The sequence below is a fragment of the Aethalodelphis obliquidens genome, unplaced genomic scaffold, assembly GCF_003676395.1.
Source record: "Aethalodelphis obliquidens isolate GAN/ISIS:26980383/991018 unplaced genomic scaffold, ASM367639v1 scaffold22, whole genome shotgun sequence".
Lineage (NCBI taxonomy): Eukaryota > Metazoa > Chordata > Mammalia > Artiodactyla > Delphinidae > Aethalodelphis > Aethalodelphis obliquidens.
In genome coordinates, this window is record NW_020837966.1 from 6914492 (window position 1) to 6935718 (window position 21227).

Genomic DNA, 21227 nt, shown 5'->3' on the forward strand with positions numbered 1-21227 from the left:
AAGGATGCCATTATCATGAGTTTCAAAATGGGCAGCATGTGTAGATTTAGATCCACCTGAAGAAGGTGTATTTATAGGTGAAATACTATACATGCCTAAAATTTGATATGACATTGAAAAACAAAATGGGAAACTTAAGTCACAAAATAGAGACTTGAAGCTAAGACTGTATACTCCTGCAGAACTCATTCTCTGGGACTTAGCAGCAGTCCTGAAGCATGGGTTCATAAGTAGAGTGTGATGTAATCATTAATACTATAAGCTGCCATTCTTTCAATGATAAGCCAATTTTCTACATTAATTCTAATCCTTTAAACAGTTTTATGAAGTTAATGTTCCATTTTATAGGCAAGGAAACAGACTGATGTGGTGTGACTTGCCCAAGGTTGTACAGGTAATATGCAGTAGAGCTGGGATTCAAATAGCCCTGCCTGGCTCCAGGGCATTTTTTCCATCACCCTGTGGGTCTTAAAATGTTCCCATACTGGAACACTTTCAGTTTCTATAATGATATCTTGTTATGTGGCAGTAAAGTGTTTGGAACCACTATTCTATATAATTCTGTTTATATTCAGAATGTTCTAGATCTTATTCCCTTGCTGCAGTTGTAGTGTTTTCCCCTTTGCTGTTACTTGATGGCTTCTACCCATACCTATTGCCTACACTTTTTCTAAGCTGACATTCAGTGATTATTTGTCTTCAGAGCAGAATTACTGAAAGAGTTATTCTAAAAATGAAACATCATGTGCAAGTCAAGTATGGTGGGGAGGGATGGATGTCAGATCTGGTGGATAGCTGATTAATACTCTGTAACTTAAAGTAGCTTCTCAATATGAGCATTTCTTTTTTTTTTTTTTTTTGTGCTCAGTAGATGTCATGGTCTTCTTTGTGAACCAGTGATCTTTGTAAACCAATAAAAAGTTGGAATAGAGAAGCAGGCAAGAAGTTAGGGATACTTGTCTGTACACAATGACTTGTTGTTTTTACTCAGAGCCAAGATTCTCAGACCTCTCATGCTCTGTTAAAGCTGACTAACAAAAACTAGCTGGTTGGCTTTTTCATTTTGAGCTCTGTACAAGTTGCCAGAAAGAATGGCTCTTCTAATGAAAGCATGGGTGACCCTCAAATCAGGAAGTCCCGTTCCAGGTAATTGCGAAGTGGCTTTGTACAGGGTCACAAGTGGAAGTGAGTACAAAAGTACTGACTAAAATATGAGGCCAAATTGTACTAGCACTTTCCACATAGGGGCATTATAAGACTGCAATTTATGTAATGTTTGATTGCCACAGAAATGTATACCCATCTTAAGCAATTTCAGTCTAATGTACTGGAAAATTGCTTAACAGCTTTTTATATTCTATTAGAAACATTTCCATATTGGTGAAGTGCCACTCATTTCTTTTTCTGGGCAGCAAATCTTAGGTAGCAGCAGGGAGAACGCATCACCACAGCCACCATTCATCCTGTGTATTCAGCTAGAAAAAGAAGAAACTGCTAAATGCACATTCGTACCTCTTAGGTAACCACAGGTTTTCATTTTGTGCTGAATTGTTAGTCATTTTTCTTCTATGTTCTCAGAGTATGATTAAGAGACCAATTTACTCCCAAAGAAAATTGCTACTAAATTACATCTATTAAGTTTTTATATTAAAACATACTCCACCAAAGGTTGACAGTCACTCTGAGCAGTTGTGCCACTCTGAATGCCTCATGTACTGGCATAATTTATTAACTGGCTCTATTTGAACAGAATGCAAGTGCTGTGGAATTACTCTTGGGCTGCAGTTGAGTATCTCCAGTGTCCCAGATGTTTCACTTCCTTTGTTCTTGGCTTTTCTTCATATGGATTACAAACACAGCAGAGGCTAGAATTCTCGACATCTTCAGAGAAATTTTGAGTTGGAGCAAAATCGTAAGAAAACCCAAAGACAAATGTGGACATTACATAAATAGAACAGGATTAATGGAAGGCTCCACAAGCAGTCGATTTCTAGGCTACAATCAATTTTTAGGGCGGCTCTTAGGTAGGCCACAGTTCATATGACCTTATAAACCCTGAGCAAAATTCCTCTGCGATGTGATGGAAAATAACCCGTAAGGGAAGTAAGAAAGATCGAATGTGAGTTGTTTGATTTATCCAGATGGTGAATATTTAAAGAAAGTCATTCAGAGTTGGGAGGGGATGCTGCTTAGGAAGCACTGAGTTTTTCACAAGCTTCTATGTCTTGATTTGTAGAGCAGTTGCCAGGTCTAGAAGCAACCTCACTAAAACTCATTATCTTCAGTCAGTCTGGCCAAATGTCAAGCTGTTAGATAAACAACCTGTGGGCCATCTAAACATTTGGCAACGTGCAAGAATGTAAATTTTTTTTTCCCTCTGCCAGCCCTGAGTAGTGTATGTGGCAACAACTAAGGTACTGCATATCTCATTTGCTTTACCCAGCATGAGACTGGAAGCAAAGTTGATTTGATTCAGATCAGCTCTGGACTGGGGAGTTGCCCCACCTTCAGTATGAGCCACTTCAAAAGCCAGATGGATAGCGAGGCTGTCATAGGATTGGGGCCAGGTCTCCAGAGGATCTATTTAGTATATATTCTGAGAGGTTTACTTTAGTCAAGAATTTCTAGAGAATGAGAAAGGCTAGATTGAGAGTGTGGCTTCATTTCATCAAATATCTGGTTTCTCAGTTTCGTTTTCATAGTAAGGAAGACAACAGGCTGTCACTTGATGACCTTTGCAACTCAAAGGTTATATAACACCATTATTTTTCTCCTAATCATACAAGTAGCTTCACTAGAGACATTTTGAAAAGTGCAAGAAAACAAAAAAATAGCATCATGATTCCACTTGCTAGAGACCCTCAGTTAATACTTTGGTGGGCTTCCTTCTGGTGTTTTTCCTAAAATATATTTTTAAATCTTGGGATCATAAAATGTATATATTGCTTTTTTCTACTTACTGTTATATCTAGAGCATTTCCCAACATCAACATCCTTTGATAATCTCATTTTTAATCATTGCAAAATATTCTGTTTATGATTGTACCATGATTTGTCCAATCTCCTATTGTTAGATATTTATCCTTGAGTGCTATATATTTGCACTTGTCTCTGATTATTTCCTTAGGATACTCTCCTGGAGGTGGGATTACTGAGTGAGAACATTTTCAAAGCCCTTGATATGTGTTGTCAAATCCCAGTTCCTAGTGCCAGGCCTATTACATGCTTAAGTACTCAGTAAATAATTGTTGAATGCATAAATGCCTTTTGGAAAGGTTGGACCAATTTATACTCCCACCAGCGGTATGCGAGAAGAGCCTTTTCTTGATCAGCCCACGTGATAGGAATAATGATTAAAGCAGAATTTTGGTTTCTGTGATTCTGGTAATGAAATAACCCATTTGCCTTAAAGAAATGGAAGTAAAAAGTTGAACCCTCCCTAAGTGATATATAGTTTTGTTTTAATGGACTGCTGCTTTTAAACACACTGGGACAAACATGGAATGCAGGAGAATTTTGATTATTTTAGGATGTAATCATGAAGTTCCATGTTTCCCTCTTCATATCTCTCTCTCCACTGAGTCTTGGCTTCTAAGTCAGTCTGTCATGGCTACTTGGCCACTTAGAGTTGCCCAACAATCCCTTTAAGCTTGTGATCTGGGGCGGGTACCCTTTAGATACTGTCTGGGCTTGTGCTGTGATGTCAGATTGTGGTCATGGTGTTTCCAAGAAATTTTGTTCTTTTGTCTGAAATGTAGAAATTTAGGGAAGATAAATTTAAGAGTTAGAAACTTCCATCCTGAACTGTAGGGGAAGGAAGAAACTAATATTGTCTGAGGTTTTATTATGTGCTGAGCCCCTTCCCATCCTACTGCATTCCTCATATCAACCCTTCCAAAAAGTATTATCTCCATTTTGCAGATGGGGACTGGGGCTCAGAGAGGTTGGGTAACGAATTCAAGGTCACACAGCTGGTAATTCCTGGAGCCCTGAAGATCCTGGTCATCTAATTCCAAGTCTAACTCTCTCCACTGTCCTGGGACACTGCCCGGGGAGACAGCACTGTGGGTGGGCCAGGATTATGGCCTTGGGTTCAGGCAGATGGGGCCAATTTGGGGCTGAGAAGTTGGTGGCAGAGTTCTCTGGCTCTGGTTTGAGATTCTTGGAGCCAGTAGAGTGGGACTGACCACCGCAAGCCTGAGGTTGAGAGTTCTCAAGTTTGAAGGCCTTGTGGGCTGAACTAAGAGCTGGGGCAAAGGGTAGAGCTTGGGAGTTTGTGGACCAATACCCAATTTTTAGGGTCCCCAGTTCAAAGAGCTCTGGGTCTGAGGGTCCTGGAGTCTTAGGGCTCCAACTCTGGGGTCCAATCTTGAGGGCCCAGCTGTTAGGTTCTTGGGTCTGAAGAGCCAGGTTCACGAGTTCCCCATAAAACCTGAATCTGAGGGGTTTGTTTTAGAAAGTTTCTGGGTCTGCAGGGCACAGACTGAGGGTCACATCCTGAAGCCCCTTTTTTTCTGGGTCTTAGGGTCCTTGGACCTGGGAGGCCTGAGTGGGAAAAGTCCAGTTGTAAAGGTCTCGAGACTGAGAGTCCAGCTTCTGAGGGCCTAATGCGAAAAGCCCATCAGCGAGAGGCTTGGGATCTTTGCGCCTGAGGGTTCCCGACCGCAGGGTTCCTGACCGCAGGGCCCCAGACGCGGTGTTTTCGGCTCTGAGGACCTCTGGAGGTGATGATGGCTTAGGGTGAATTGCCCCGAGATCTGAGGCCCGGTGCTAAGGGTACCGGGCCTGCGGTGCGGCCACGTGGAGGCGCGGGTCCAGGGCAGCGGTGACTGCGACAGTTTGGCGCTAGGAACCCGCGGGAGGCGGCGGGGCAGAGGGTTGCCAGTGTTGACAGCAGCGGCGGAGGGGGAAGATCGGCGCTAGGACCCCGAGGACCCGGCGGGCGGCGGCGGCGCGTGGGGCGGCGCGTGTTGACAGCGGCGGCGGCGGCGGATCCCGGCGGGCGACGGGAGTCGGCGCCTCTGGTTCCTGCCCCTGGTCCCGAGGCGGTGGTGGACGGGCGTTCCGGGATGGCCTTCATGGAGAAGCCGCCGGCCGGCAAGGTCCTGCTGGACGACACGGTGCCGCTGACAGCAGCCATCGAGGCGAGCCAGAGCCTGCAGTCCCACACGGTGCGCGGCCCACCGGGCGGGCGGGCTGGCGGCGCGGGGCGGCCCCGGGCCCTGAGAGGGCTGCGGGCGGCCGGGCGGGGCCCGGGGCAGGGGTCGGCGGCCCAGGCCGAGACGGCTCTGGCGTGGCGTCGTTCCTGGGCCAGGGTCCCCGGGGCCCAAGCGGTCGCTGAAGTCCGGAGGGGTTGAGGGTGGGAACCGCAGCCCCTTGGGCCAAGGAGTGGGAGGGGCTCGGCGGTGCCCTGGAAAGGGAATCCGAGTTGGGGGAGGTGTTGGATTCCCGGGCCCACGTCGGGCCGGCGGAGTAAAGAGACCACTCAGGACCCTCTCTTCCGTTTCTGCCCTCCGCCAGCCATCTCCTCCTCTTTGGGGCCAGTTTCCCTCCTTTAGGCTGGGGATTTCAGTGGTGGGGTTGAGGGTGTGCCAGGCCAAATGGAAGTGTGACTTTAGAGCCTACTTGTTGGGATAGCTGCGGCCGGGGTCTGCAGCCCCATTTCCAGGTCAGCTGTTTGACCGAGGCACGGGGAGATGGTGAGGGAGGCAGTCTGGGCCCCTGCTGAGGCAGGTGTTTGAAATTGCTCCTTCCCTCCTCTAACTTGCTCTTTAGCAGGCAGTGGTAGCAGTCATTTGAGTTTAAAATCCACTGGAGTAGCATAAAGGAGTAGTAGGTCCTCATAGTAAACACAGGCAGAGTTGATTTCTGTTACATATAGGGTGTTTTATGGGTCTTTAAAACCGTGGTTGTTTTCATTTACCTGTACCTTGTTTTTGAAAAGCACAATATAATTTACAAGTAATAAACCCAGAAACCAGCAAAAAAACAGGAGCTGCCAGCCAGTGGGACTTTGTTTGGGAAATGATGAATGGGGAGAGAGAGATTCCTTAAATTGTAATGTTTTGTTAGGTTCCCACATCAGATTCTGGCTCAGAGGCTTGTTTGTTTACCATTGCAGGGCGTTTGGGGTTCATCGTCTGGAGGCTAAAGCCCCACAATAGCCTTCTGTTTCTCCTTTTGCTCAAGCTGTTCTGGCGACTTCAAAGAGACCTTTTATTCTGTTGTATTAAAGTGGGACTTTTTTTAACCTCAGTTTCCTCTTCCGACAGCCATGCTTTGTAGGGCTTGGATTGTTCAAAGTGTTCATTTCCAGTTAGGAAAATGATCATACATTTTCTTTCGTTGTGCATATCTTTAATCCTGTTCTACAGACTTGTGAGAAGGCACCGTATAGGACAGAAAGGAGTGGGGTTGAGTCTTTTAGGCTTATTTGGTACTGAAAGTCCAGAGAGAGAAGCTTGTAAATGCTCACAAACCACTTCTTCCAGAAGGCATTTCATGGTGGCCACTGCCCCAAGCCATGTGCTCACCTCCACCTTAACCTTGATCAGTTTATTCTGTATTTACTTCTTTAGTTTACGTCTCCCCCAGGCTGCGAGAGGAGCAACACTTTTGTGTTCATTTTTGGGTCCCAGCTCCTGGCGTCTGATAGGATTTCATGTGTTTTTGAATGAATAAGTAAATGAATTATAACCTTACTTCGTCTTTTTTTCTGTTTGTGTAAAATGGTAGTGATAAAAATTGGAGCAACATGACATCTGAGGTTCTGCGTTAAAGGGTGAGTGCTGCAGCAAGGTGGTGAAAGATGTAGTAGGATTCCATTTTTATTGCAGAGATTTTCTTTAAGAAATAAAGTAAAATAATTTAGGGTAGAGAATGGCAGTTCCTATAATGATGACTGAACACAGACAGTGACTCACAGGAGACACATAGAGGCAGATGTGGTGGAGTAAAAAAAAATGTCTTGCATAATTTTTGAGTGTTTTGTGTTCTTGTCATTTTAGCTGTAAAATCTAAGAGTGAAAAGTATTGCATCAGCCCTGAACTTTATTGAGAAAATGATACGTGATGCAAACTTTTTGAACTATTAGTGTCATAAGAGTAAGTCCCCTTTAGAACAGGAACTGTTGGAAATTGTTTTGGAAAGAAGTAGTTGCTAAGAGTGGTCTACAGAAGAAAAAGGCATTGTTTTCTGTTGGGAAGGTTGAAGATGGCTTTCTGGCTTGTTAGCTGAAGGGAGATGGTATCCCCAAAGTCAGAGGACAGTCCTCCCTTTCAAATGCCGAATCTCTAGGAAGTTGCTCCTTGGCTGTAGGACAGAAACCTACAGAGAGGGTACATAGTGGACATCCTTTGGGTTGGAAGAGGCAGGACCTTAATATGGGGTTGGGCTGATGCTAGTCATGTGATATCATTGGTTGGGCAAGTCACTTAACCTTTTTTGATGTTTAGTTTCGTCATCTGTAAATGGCAGTAATAAATGCCTGCCCTGCCTGTCATCCACAGTTGTTACAAAGATCAAATGAAATAATCTTTATGAAGTATTTGTAAAGTGCATTCCTTCCTTCTTCCATCTATTCACTTTATGGCGCCATATATGCAAAGGATTAAACACATTAATGCGTTTTTATTGCAAGTAAGCGCATTTCTGTCCATGGTTGCTTTCATTTATCAAGGTTGTTTAGTCTTGGGAAACAGGATTTATAGCAGGAACTTTTTTGTTACCTATGATTTAGGATTTTTGGACATGGGAGGGGAAAATTCTGTGGATTGGAAAATACAGGTGCCAGAAGGATGAAGGGAACACAAGATCACCACCAGAAAGGCATATTGGGATAAGCAGCTGGCGGAATACAGGTGCCAGAAGGATGAAGGGAACACAAGATCACCACCAGAAAGGCATATTGGGATAAGCAGCTGGCGGAAGGTGCAGGTTCGTAGGTGATTCTGTGCCTGAATGTGGTTTGAATGACTTTATTTTGACTTTTATGGAGCCCAAATAATTTAGCTTCAGGAAATAGACCAGGCCTCTGCTGCAAGGAAATGAAGCTTCCATAAAATAAGAAAGGATGGTATTTAGGGATGCTTTCAGTAAGGGGAATGGAGGGTGGGGGGCGTGGAAAGGGAAGGATTTTCCTGACAAAAGGGATTCTGGTAAAAAGCCACACAGGTAAATTGTAGGAAACTTTGGGAGCATTAAGAATGAAGACAAGGAAATATGTAAGTTCTTGACTAAAAGGGAAAACTTTTAAAGTCAGTAGACTGAAGAAAAATGCTTACTTAGCTGAAACAGAAACCAGAGGAAGCTGCCAGTTTTGGAGAAGGTTGTTATCAAATACACATATCTGGTTTTTGCTGGTGACTGTGCTGTAGTGCCATAGCTCTTAATCTCCATTTCCTCCTTTTTAGGAAGGAAAAAGGTTCTCGGAGGTTCATCTGAATCAGGGCCCATTGATTCTGTGTTTGGTGCATTTTGTTCTTGAGAAACAAAAGATAATTTCAGTGGTATTTGAGGCATAACAGAGTATTTTAAAAGTCTGTGGAAAAGATAATATTTCATGTTAAGATCTTTACTGAAAATGGATCTCACCTTGAGCCTTTGATTTTGGAAACTGCATTCCTGCCGTTTGTTTATTCAACAATACTCATTCCTTCACCAGAAATGTACTGAGCACCTAGTTGAGTGCCAGGCGGAAGCTGGAGATCTGGTGGTGAACTCAGCCGCTTCTGCTTTCATGGAGCTTTGTTCTATGGGATTCTGAGATCTTCTGTCTTCCAAGGTGTATACAAGTCAACCAGAATCTCTACCTGTCATAACACAGATACTTTAAAGTTCCTTTTGTGGCTTGGTTTAATGAGCTTCAGCCTCTTCATCAGTCACCTTTTTTAATAGTCTTTTAAACTCTATTCACGTATCACTAGAATATCTGTTCAAATGGGATGCCAAAACAGGAGACGTCGTTGCCTTAGAGATCCTGACGTTTGAAGGCAATCCAGTGCTCAATATCAGAATCCATCTCGGCTTCCTTTGGAGATGCTATTTGGAGATTTCTTTCAAATTCCAATTTATACTGAATATTTTGAAAGTTTTTTTGAAGATGTGTGCCTAGACACGTAGAGACAGGATGATAGTTAACTTGCAGCACTTGCACACATTGTAAGAAGATAACAGTAGTGGTTTTCTGGGAATCTAATTGCTGGTCTTCCACTTGGTTATATATTTTTCTCCGCTTGTCCTTGAAACCCACGATGGGTGCAGTTGGAAAACTGAGTTGGAAGCTTAGAGACTGGTAATTCGTTAATTTGTAGAGTCAGTCTCTTCTTCATTCTCTTCCTATTGAAGAAGTCAGTTTTTTCACAGCTTCATTTAGGTGCTGAGGACTCAATTCTCCTACATCACCTCTTTCGAGGAGTATCCCACTAGAAAGGTTTCTTGTTGTGGGAATACAAATAAGAAACTGGCTGTAGTTACTAGAAGGAAATGCAGGATTCTGGGGCTAAGGTTTATTTTATGTGAAAAGATAATTTGCTTTGCTCGCCTAGGGGCATAGTGGAAACAGCCACCCATGTGTACACAGCTTCCCTGTGGGTTGTGGTCTTGAGATTGTTCAAAATACAGGTTGTTGATTGGATGCCTAAATGGGTTCATTTGGGGCAAGTTAAACAAACCCTCTGTTCTCCACTGCAGGCAGGTAGTGCTAGCAGTTGCCGGGGCAGCTTCACATGAAATGAAGCTCCTTTCAGTCCCACCCTGAAAAGGGCAGAGCTGGACCCAGACGTTGTTTTAGAACTCAGAAGTGTGTGGGGCGTTGTGGAGGGAGAGCAATAGGCTTTTCCCGTTGTTCTCCCCTGAGCCTGGAAGTCATCCTTGTCCGTGACTTTTTTCATGGGTGACATGCACATGGTTTGGGGAAATTAAGGTGTGCCTCTACTTCTGGGTGATGAAGGGGGCCCCGTTTCTTCAGTTTGAAACTTTTGACTCAGGGCTAAGGAACAAGTACTTCACCTTGGTTAAATACTCCGACCTCAGCCGGGGGAAGAGTCTATGCAGGTTGGCCATTTTGTCTCTGGCTGACTTTCTGATCACCAAATTTGAGGTAAATTTGGCCATTTCTAGCTAAACATCAAGGTATCACGTGTTTCTTCCTGCTTACTAAAAGAGTACAGTTGAAAGCAAAAGGGAATTCTGCTGTCTTCAAATAATACAGTAGTCACCTTTTGGTGGCTAACAGGTATTTATTAACATAATGTTAGCTTGGGGAATCCATTGCAGAGCAACAGGAGTCTTCCTGGAAAGTTGTTTGTGTAACAGCTTTATATAATTCACATACCGTACAGTTTACCCATTTGTGGTATACAACTCAGTGGCTTTTAGTATATTCACAGAATTGTATATCTGTCGCTATACTCAATTTTAGAACATTTTTGTTACCCTGAAAAGAAGCCCCCAACCCCTTAACCCTCACCCTGGAAAGTTTTATAACATTGCAGGATGCTAACCTCGGGATATATTCTGAGTCCTTTAGCTCTTTGGGTCCAGCTCATTTAAGGATCTCGTCAGAGGGACAAATTCTCCATAAACAGTCATACACACGTTTATATGACCTCTCAGAACCTCACTGACCTGAAGCCTGCTCTTGGGCTGTGGATCTTCAGGCTGGAATCTCTGGAAAAATCTTGAAAACTGTAAACTTGGAGAGTTACTTATTTCAATTGGTGAGAGATGTGCATCTAAAAAAATGTGCTGCACTACCATATATACCCTTACTTTTTTTTTTTTTGCCACGCCCCACGGCTTGTGGGATCTTAGTTCCCCGGCTAGGGAACCCGTGCCCTTGGCAGTGAAAGCTTGGAGTCCTAACCATTGGACAGCCAGGGAATTCCTACATACAGCCTACTTTAAGAAAACCCACTGCAGTTGACCCTTGAACTACGCGGGGGTTAGGGCACCAGCCCTCCTTGCAATGGAAAATCTGCATGTGACTTTATAGCCAGCCCTCTGTATTGGAGGACTCAACCAACCACGGGTGGTGTAGTACCGCAGTACATATTTACTGAAAAAAATCCCCGTGTAAGTGGACCTGCACAGTTCAAAGCCCTGTTGTTCAAGGGTCAGCTGTATCTAGAACAGTAGATGAATTATGTCCTGTTAGTGTGAAGAGTTGCTCTCAGTCACAGCCTGCCTGGGGCAGGTAGGTGTGCATGCCAGGTGACTTAGTAGACAGAGTGCACAGGGGAAGGGCAAAGGGCGCTGTGCTGGAAAGCCCGGGCCTCTGATCTGCCTCTTATCACAGCACTTCTGTTTATGATATCCAAACAAGGCTGCCCACATTTCTTTGACATGGCTCATCAGAAACAGGCCATTTCTCCTCATTAATTCAGCTGAGGCTTTTTTGGGGTGCTGGGAGGAGGGAATGAATGGAGGATTGCTATGGGACAATCCTGAATCAAAAAATGTCTGAGGACCGCCTGGAGATGTGAAAGGGAAGGAGTGTTGTTCATCCATCCTTCCTTTGAGCCTGCCCTTCCCCAGGGGACAAGTGATTTCTTGGCCGGGACTTCAGTCCTGCAGGCTTTGCTCTTTGCAGAAGCAGAGGGGAATGAAACCCGAGGCGGGCCTGCTCACATCAGACCTCTAATGTCAGGGTAAGGGTCTGGCCAGTGCGATGGCACCCACTGACCCAGCAGAGCACAGGGAGTGGCTGGGGGCCCATTGTCATGCTCTGGGCATCTCTGCCTGTGACCAGGTAGATAACCACACTCAGTAGCAGCCTTGCGCTCATTTATCCCATGGGTCCTTCTCGAGCTCCGGTTCTTTCCGGGCAGTGTGGTCAGCTCTAGGGATGCAGTGGGGAGAGGCCCTGCTCTTGGCGCTCTCAGGCTTTTGAGGGTGGAGAAGTGGGTCTGCGCTTGGAGGGCACACCTCTGCCCCTTCTCAGTCCTTAGATGGAAAGGGCCACATGGACTTCTTGTTCTGCCCATGTGGATGCCTTTCTCTTTGAGGTGTTTTTTTTTTTTTTTACTCTGAAATCCAGCCTTTCATGTCTATGTATTGCTATTTTGATTCAGTTTCAAACCATGTTCCTGCCACATAGATAGTAAGCATTCGGTAAGTATTGTTGAATGCGTGAGTTTGTTGAGTGAATGCATTTATTCAAGGCGCAGCTCAGGAAACCCTTCCTGTGGACTGCTACCCACCGTCTTGCCTACCAAGCTGAGTGTGATTTCCTTCCTCTGAAATTCCCATTCAGTTTTATTTGTCCAAAAGTTGCAAGCATTTTACACACCGATTATTTCTTATTCCCTGTTTTCTATTTACACCCTCCCTTTCCAACACACGTGAAACTGTAAATAACTTGAGGAGGGGGCAGTGCCTTAATGATCTTGCTTAATCTCTCCAGCCTCAGTTTCTTCACATGTGAAGTGGGGATAGTAAGAGGATGCTAGGGCTGCTGTGAGGATTAACTGAGCTCAGACACATGGGGCGTTCTGAACAGAGCTCAGCACACAGATCTCACTGTTCTTGTTGTAGTTTATTACCTCTGTATTTTCTAGAGCACTAGTAACTTTTTAGGCACTAGTACTTTTTAGGTGTTGAATGGAAAAAGGAAAATTATTTATTTAAAAGTATGTCTCACTGTCAACTGTGACTGCTAACAAATAGCAAAAAACCCAGTGACATCTCAAAGAACACTCCCACTGCCCTTTCACCCCTGCTCATTTTCCCCTTTTACCCTGGAGGGACACGCTGTGACAGCCAGGCTCTGAGATATAGCACAGGGTCCCCTGCCTGGCAGCAGAGCTGGCTGTTGGTGTTCAAAGGTGGCAGAAGAGGTGGAAGAGGCAAGTGGGCAGGCCACGGGCTCAGCTGCGGGCCTGGCAGAGGAGCTCCCGTAGGCCAGGCCTGAAGGGAGGAGACCCCTGGCCAGTGCCCATTTCATCTCCTCACATCCCAGCTTTTGTTCATCGCCAAAGGAATCCCAATGTCAGTTCACACCACTTGACCTCTGGCAGCGGGGTGAAAAAATAAAATAACCCTCTGCGTTGTTCTTTTTCCTGCCACTTCCTCTGACAAGTGACCATGCTAATTGACATTTGTGGGAGTAGGGGACAGCTGACATCTTTCAGAACGCTGCTTCCTGAGAAATGCATTTATATTCTATGTGGCCCAGCTGTCTTCCTTTCCCCTAAGAGGAGTGCAGTCAGGCTGTGGGTGTATATCCTGGGCTTGGATGCAGTCTGCTCTATGAATGAAGCACACAGTTTCTGCCGTGTCAGAAAGCCTCTAAGATGTTGGGAACATTAATGAGCATTTATGAAGAGTCTTCTGCGTGCCAAGCACTGTGCTGTGTATTAAAGTAAAAAGATGAATGAAATAGGGAGCTTATATCCTGGTAGAGGCGGCAGACCTCTAAACCAAACAAGAAGTAAGGTATTGGAAGTGCCAGTCTGGAAGGATTGGGACTTTGGGATTAGTAGATGTAAACTATTATATATAGGATGGATAAACAACAAGGTCCTACTGTATAGCACAGGGAACTATATTCAATATCTTGTGATAAACCATAATGGAAAAGAATATGAAAAAGAATATATATGTGTATGACTGAGTCACTTTGCTGTACAGCAGAAATTAACACAACATTGTAAATCAACTATACTTCAATAAAATTTAAAAAAAAAGAAAGAAGGTGTCAGTCTGCCCTGGAGCAGGGAGGGCAAAGTGGGCGTGGCTCCACCCAGGTCCTCCTGGAGGAACTAAGAAAGGCTTAACAGAGCCTTGCAGAGAACTTGTTCTAAATCAGCACTCCCCAGGCCTTTTTTTTTTTAAATACATCTTTATTGGAGTATAATTGCTTCACAGTGCTGTGTTAGTTTCTGTTGTCCCAGGCCATTTTAACTGATATATATATATATTTTTTTCATTATTTATTTATTTATTTGGTTGTGGCAGGCAGGCTCCTTAGTTGCAGCAGGTGGGCTCCTTAGTTGTGGCTTGCCAGCTCCTTAGTTGCGGCATGCGAACTCTTAGTTGTGGCATGCATTTGGGATCTAGTCCCCTGACCAGGGATCAAACCCGGGCCCCCTGCATTGGGAGTGTGGAGTCTTATCCGCTGCGCCACCAGGGAAATCCCTCCCCAGGCCTTTTTTTTTTTTTTTTTTTGCAGTACGTGGGCCTCTCACTGTTGTGGCCTCTCCCGCTGCGGAGCACAGGCTCCGGACATGCAGGCTCAGCAGCCATGGCTCACGGGCCCAGCCGCTCCGCGGCATGTGGGATCCTCCCGGACCGGGGCATGAACCCGCGTCCCCCGCATCGGCAGGCGGACCCCCAACCACTGCGCCACCAGGGAAGCCCCCCAGGCCTTTTTTAACTTGCAAACTCTTTTTTTTTGCGGTACGCGGGCCTCTCACTTTGTGGCCTCTCCCGTTGCGGAGCACAAGCTCCGGACACGCAGGCTCAGCAGCCACGGCTCAAGGGCCCAGCCACTCCGCGGCATGTGGGATCCTCCCGGACCAGGGCACGAACCCGTGTCCCCTGCATCGGCAGGCGGACTCTCAACCACTGCGCCACCAGGGAAGCCCTGCGAACTCTTTTCATAGTAATAATGAATTGTGAAAACCTCCTCTGGAAGTGATTTTAAATTTAAAAAATATTTTATTCAGATTAGCACATTTTTGAAAATTATATTAATGTTTGGGATCAGAATTATACTGGTTTTTGAAATCTTACAGACAGTAAGAATTGTGATAAGGTGAATAAAACTTAAGGCACCGATAAAGGGCTTTTTCAGACAATTTGCAGAATAACCATTTTTATATGATTCGCACTTCCTGTATTTCTCACTAATTTCTCACTAACTCATATTTTGCCATTGGCATTCCTTAAGCCTGCCTTTAGTCATGGTCCATTACGGGTGTAAATGAAAACATATATGACTAAGAACAAAATAATTTTAAAAGCTATGTAATGGTCAAAACCGTGATAAACCAACTAAATGATGAGCACCCTCATCTGATCTCTGTGGTGCCTCCTGTACTTCTTGCATGCACACTTGGAGGCTCTTTACCTGTTTTGAGTTAAAGGGAGAAAATATTTAAATAATTATTTATTGACAGATCTTTTTTTTTTAAGTAGAAATAGAAACAGAAGCCTTGTAGCCTTTAACACATAAATTCTGCAACACTTTCCAGAGCCCCTAACTGTTCATCTTGTTCCAAACTCTTACTAATCCACCATAAGGATCTCAGTTTAAAAAAAACTAAAGAATGAGCAGCTATGTTCTCTGAGGTCAGGATGCATTTGCAGGCTGCAGGAGGTCATTAGTTCATTCAGCTGATACTGCTGTGAGTATGCCCCCGTGTTCCTGGCACTATCCTAGGCACTTGGGATGTAGGTCTAAGCAAGATAGACTTGGTCCCTGCCTTCATTTGTTCATTCATCCCACAAGGATTTACTGTGGAGGATTCTGGTGTGGAGTAAAAGATGGAAAAGGGGGACTTCCGTGGTGGCACAGTGGTTGGGAATGCGCCTGCCAATGCAGGGGACGTGGGTTCGAGCCCTGGTCCAGGAAGATTCCACATGCCCTGGAGCAACTAAGCCCGTGCGCCGCAACTGCTGAGCCTGCGCTCTAGAGCCTGCAAGCCACAACTACTGAGCCCGCACCTGGAGCCCACGCTCCGCAACAAGAAAAGCCACTGCAATGAGAAGCCTGTGCACCACAACGAAGAGTAGCCCCTGCTCGCCACAACTAGAGAAAACCCGTGCGCAGCAATGAAGACCCAGTGCAGCCAAAAATAAATAAATAAATTAAAAAAAAAAAAGATGGAAAAGGGAGACTAGAGCCAATTGTGGGGCCCGTTGGATGCCAGGCTAAGGGATCTGAACAGCAGTGAGGGGGCTTGAGCATATATGTGGCAGAAAGTGGTATTTTAGGACGCTTAGTTTGCTGGTGGTGTTCGAGGTTCAGTAAAAAGGGTGAGGGAAGGGGAGAAGAGAGTCCAGGGTGATAACGAAGCAGTGCAGTTAGAAATGCCACATCTCAGGTCAGTGGCAGAAGGGAGAGAAGGTAGAAAGAGAAGGAGGAGCACATTAGAGGAAAAGTCTGCTAGGTAGGGGCCGGGAGGGAAAAAGAGGCACTAGAAATGATTAGAGAAATAGTACAAGGTAAGCAAGGGGTACCTGGTCTTCCCAGGAAGATCGTGAGTCTAAGTTTGGTTTTAGACAATACTTGTCATGATAACAGCTAACATTGTTTAAGCACTTATTATATACACTTCCCTGTGCTAAGTGCTTTACATTACTTATTTGATAAGTTTTGACAAATGTAAATGTAACCACGGTGTAACGTTTTCATCACTCCAAATATTTCCTTGGTCCTCTTTGCAGTCAGTACTTTTCCTCTGATCCCTGGCAACTACTGATCTGCTTTCTCTTACTATTGTTTCACCTTTTCTAGAATGTCATATATAAATGGAATCTTGTAGGATATAGTCTTGTGTCTGGCTTCTTTCACTTAGCATAAAGCTTTGAGCTTCCTCCATGCTGTTGCATGTTTCTTTTTATTGCTGAGTAGTATTCTACTGTATGAATGTACTACAGTTTGTTATCCATTCACCAGCTGGAAGATTTTTGGGTTGTTTCCAGGTTGGGGCTGTTTATGAATAGAGCTGCTGTGAACATATGAGAAATGAAAGTAGACACACTTTCATTTCTCCTGGGTAAATATCTAGGAATGGAATTGCTTAGTCATATGCTAAGTGAATATTTAACTTTATAAGAAATTGCCAGACTTTTCTAGATTCTCATTTGATTCTCATAACCACTGTGAATTGAGTTTGTTATTTTTCCCATTTTTCCGTTAGAAGAAAGTAAAGTGCAAAGAGGGTACGTAACTTGCCCCAGGCCATAGGACTGGGGGCAGCAGAACGAAGGTTTGTATGATGCTAGTGGACTTTGAATGAAAGAGATACCAGTCGGGAGCCATAGCCAACCTGATCTGTTATTACGGCCACACCAGTATGATGGCTCCACATAGCCTAGGCCTAGCCAAGGGCAAGTTAGCGGTCCTTCCCTGAGCCGCAGAACCAGACACGGAGTTGGGTGACTGTTTTCTCCTTCTTCCATTCTGGCTGCTAGGAGTGGAGTTAATTCATTACATATAGTGGAGGCCTTAGGGCAGTGCTGTCCAATGGAAGTATAACGCAAACCATGTGTGTAAATTAAAATTTTCTAGTAGCCCACATTAAAAACGTATAGAGAAACAGGTGGGATTAATGTAAATAATATAGCCTACTTAACCCACTATATCTGAAATACTGTCACTGATTATATGTAATCAATATAAAAATTATTAATGCATTTTACATTCTCTTGGTCATATGAAGCTTTTGAAATCTGGTGTGTATTTTCCAGGATTAGCCTCGTTTCAGGTGCTCAGTAGCCACACACTGCTTGTGGCTACTATACTGGACAGCACAGATGTAGACATTAAAAATGTCCGGAGGCACAGTTACTAAAATGGAAAAAATTCACGTTATATTAAATGGGGGAAAAGCAAGTTTTAACACTATGCTTAGTATGCTTACATTTTCATAAATATCTGTTTATATCTGCAAATAAGTAGTCTATAATGGTACTGTAGCCACTGGACTACTTAAATTTGATAAAATTTAAAATTCAGTTCCTAAGTCACACACAGGCCACATGTGCATAGTGGCTGCCATATTGGACCTCACAGCCTTAGGTCATTATTTTCTTCAAACCGTTGACCTGATTGGGGAAGGCTGAGCTAGAGACTAGAACCTTTCCGTCTGCATCCAGCGGGGCTTTGTGACCATTGAGATCCAGAGCCGCCATGGTTTTTAACAGTAAAGCACAGGAAAGAGGTTCACTGTTCATTGTGCAGCTGTTGTTAGAGGTTAATAGGAGCGTAGTGTAGAAACAGCACGGCCTAGTCAAAGACCCTGTTCTGGTTTGGTGCAACTGCCATTCAGATGGCTGAGTACTCTGTAAATCTGTGTCAACTTTAGGCATGTTCATATAAAAATGCTTCTTTCTGCTTCTTCAGAACCTAGTGTTCATAGTGGGGCTTGTTTAAAATAGTTTTCTTACTTGTACACAGTCTCTGTGCAGTGCCCAGGTAACATCCAGCCCAGATGTACGTAGACAACAGTCTGTGTACATGTAGTAGGAGGTTAGGTTGCAAAGTGCAGCGCACTGAAGTCAGGAGACTGGGCTGGGAGGCGCTGTGCGAGTCCCATATTAACTCAGATCACCCAGGCCTCGGTTCTCCTTACTTTGCCTCCACTCTCTCCCAGCCTCTTCCTGACTTGATGGACTGGTTCTGCCTGTTCAGCCAACCTCAGTTCCTCAGAATGAGAGGGTAGATGGTGAGAAAGCGTTCTGCCCAAGGCCATAGAACCAAGGAACTGCTCTGCCCCTGGGTCAGTCAGGCTTGGGGTGGAGTCTGTTCTCAGCACTTACTAGCTAAGTGTCCTTGTTCAGGGCATCTACCCTCTCTGAGCCTTGGGATTCTTATAAAAGAGGAATAGTGATATCTACCTCCACACATTGCTGGAAGATGGAATAAGCTGAGGAACAGAAGGCGTAGAGTAAGTGCTCCATAAACAGCAATTATTAGCTTCAGCTCTGAAGAGATAAATGGCAGCATGGTGTGAATAGTCACGTATGTGGTTAGTTATGAACTGGAACTCATGTCTCAGGAAAGAACACAGTGACATTTTTAGGCCAGGTAGAATAGATTTATGTGTAGGCAGCTCTCCATTATCCTTAGAGATGGTGGCCAGTTCTACTATAAATTATTGAAACCAGTAGGGACTCCCCTAGCTTGACTTCAACTTATAGTTTCAAGCTTTTTTCCCACCAAATGTTTTAGCATCCCTGATACAAGTAGAAGAGTTCATTTATTTGACTTTCATCTTCTGTTTTTCCAGTCTTCCCAGCACAGTAAAAGTGCTGTAGGGTTGTAAAATGACCAGAAGATCCCTTGCCAAAGGAAAAAAGATGCTAGCTTGCATTTATCATTAACATCCTGTGCTCTTATCTAAGCTCAGATAATTTCAGTCCTTATCACTCAGGATTCCTTATTTTATTTATTAAAATTTTATTTATTTATTTATTTATTTTTGGCTGTGTTGGGTCTTTGTTGCTGTGCGCGGGCTTTCTCTAGTGGCGGTGAGCGGGGCTACTCTTCATTGCGGTGCATGGGCTTCTCATTGCGGTGGCTTCTCTTGTTGTGGAGCACGGGCTCTAGGCGCGCAGGCCTCAGTAGTTGTGGCACGCAGGCTCAGTAGTTGTGGCGCACAGGCTTAGTTGCTCTGCGGCATGTGGGATCTTCCCAGACCAGGGCTCGAACCCGTGTCCCCTGTATTGGCTGGCGGATTCTTAATCACTGCGCCACTAGGGAAGTCTGGGGATTCCTTATTTTAAAGTAGCATGTTTTAAACTACATGTGTGACAAACCAAGGAACTTCTTAAAAAATTGTTTTTCCTGATTGCAAATGTAATATATGCTCATTGAGGATAAAGTGAAAAATAGAAAACAATAGCTAAGAGAATTTAAATCACATATAATTTCACCTCCGGAGACAACAACTGTTAACATTTGGTGTAGTTCCCTCTTCCTATCAATGTTATCACAGAATTTTTAATCCTTTTTTAATAGTTAACATTATAATATATACCTTTTCCCAAGTATTGAAAAATCATTTTAATACATCCTTTTTTTTTAAGATTTTTTTTTGATGTGGACCATTTTTTGTTTTTTAAGATTTATTTATTTATTTGGCTGCTCCGGGTCTTAGTTGTGGCAGGCTGGCTCCTTAGTTGTGGCATGCAAACCCCCAGCCCCAGCATGCATGTGGGATCCAGCTGCCTGACCAGGGATCGAACCTGGGCCCCATGCATTGGGAGCGTGGAGTCTCATCCACTGCGCCACCAGGGAAGTCCCTTTAAAGTCTTTATTGAATTTGTTACAATATTGCTTTTGTTTTGGTTTTTTCGTCACGCGAATCGCAAGGCATGTGGGATCTTAGCTCCCCAGTCAGGATTTGAACCCTCATCCCCTGCACTGGAAGGTGAAGTCTTAACCATTGAACCTCCAGGGAGGTCCCAGTACATCCTTTTAAAGGCTTGTGTATTCTTCCACTATGTAGATAAACCATAAATAGCTTGTCCAATCCTCTCATTGCTGATATCCAAGTTATCTTAGCGGGAGAGGCTTTTTTTTTTTTTTTTTTTTTTTGTGCGGGGGCTCTCCCTGTTGTGGCCTCTCCCGTTGCGGACCACAGGCTCCAGACGCGCAGGCTCAGCGGCCATGGCTCACGGGCCCAGCCGCTCCGCGGCATGTGGGATCTTCCCGGACTGGAGCACGAACCCGTGTCCCCTGTATCGGCAGGCGGACTCTCAACCACTGCGCCACCAGGGAAGCCCCGGGAGAGGCTTTTTAATTAGCCCCCTTTAAAACTGAGTGTAGAAGCTGGGACGATAGAGGCTGGAAGGATGGTACTCTTTGTTAGCAATCAGAGACTGATGACATTGTTTCCCATGTTCAGAGAAAACGGCTGCTGCTTCTTTCTCCTCGGTGCTCTTGGTGCTGCTGCTGTCTCGTGTGCGCTGATTCACCTGCAGACACCTTGCCTTCACTGTTTTCTTGGCAGAAAAGAAAACTAAGTTACAAAGCTAGCCTTTGTGCTGGAAGTTTTGAGTACACGACCCTGCCTAACGCTCGCCACAACCCTGTTGGAATGGTATGGTTTTGCAGATGAGTAAACTGAGGCTCAGAGGAATTAGGTCACAAAACTAGTAAGTGGCAGAGAGCCGTTGCCCTTTCCCTGGGGCCTTGTGGTTGTGACGCGGGGAAGGGGCACACATCGTAGCCGATCTCCACATAGTGGCCAGCTCCTGCTGCGGGCTCCAAAAGGACTCTGGGTGGCCTGTCCCCGGGCAGCGGCAAACGGGGGTAGATAGAGAATTAGCCCAAGGAAGAGGAGCACTTCAGTCCCGGCAGGTACTTAGGTTGGAACCAGCTCAGGGCGTGAGGGTGAGGAGTTGGCCGTCTTAGATACCAGAACCCACATAAAAATCCTGATTGCCAGCCAGACGAGAGTTTGTGTATTTGTCTTTTCTAGCCAGTTAAATATGTCGGGTGTGGTTCTCTGAGATTATGTTCACTGCCTCTGTTTCTGCCCTTTCAGGGCGTCGG

At 44.8% G+C, this 21227-nt stretch overlaps 1 protein-coding gene across 20 annotated transcripts in view; it reads left to right on the forward strand.

Annotated features, from left to right (window-relative positions):
• Positions 1-4796: 4796 nt before the first annotated feature.
• PXK (PX domain containing serine/threonine kinase like) overlaps positions 4797-21227 on the forward strand; it is a 75575-nt gene continuing 59144 nt past the window's right edge. For 5 of the 20 annotated variants that reach the window (XM_027121216.1, XM_027121220.1, XM_027121226.1 and 2 more), the window contains exon 1: positions 4806-5171. In XM_027121216.1, coding sequence (XP_026977017.1) covers positions 5070-5171 — 102 coding nt within the window. In that variant the 5' untranslated portion in view covers positions 4806-5069. Of the gene's footprint in view, positions 5172-21227 lie in introns of all 20 variants that reach the window. The other 15 variants (XM_027121212.1, XM_027121214.1, XM_027121224.1 and 12 more) reach the window with 9 other exon arrangements.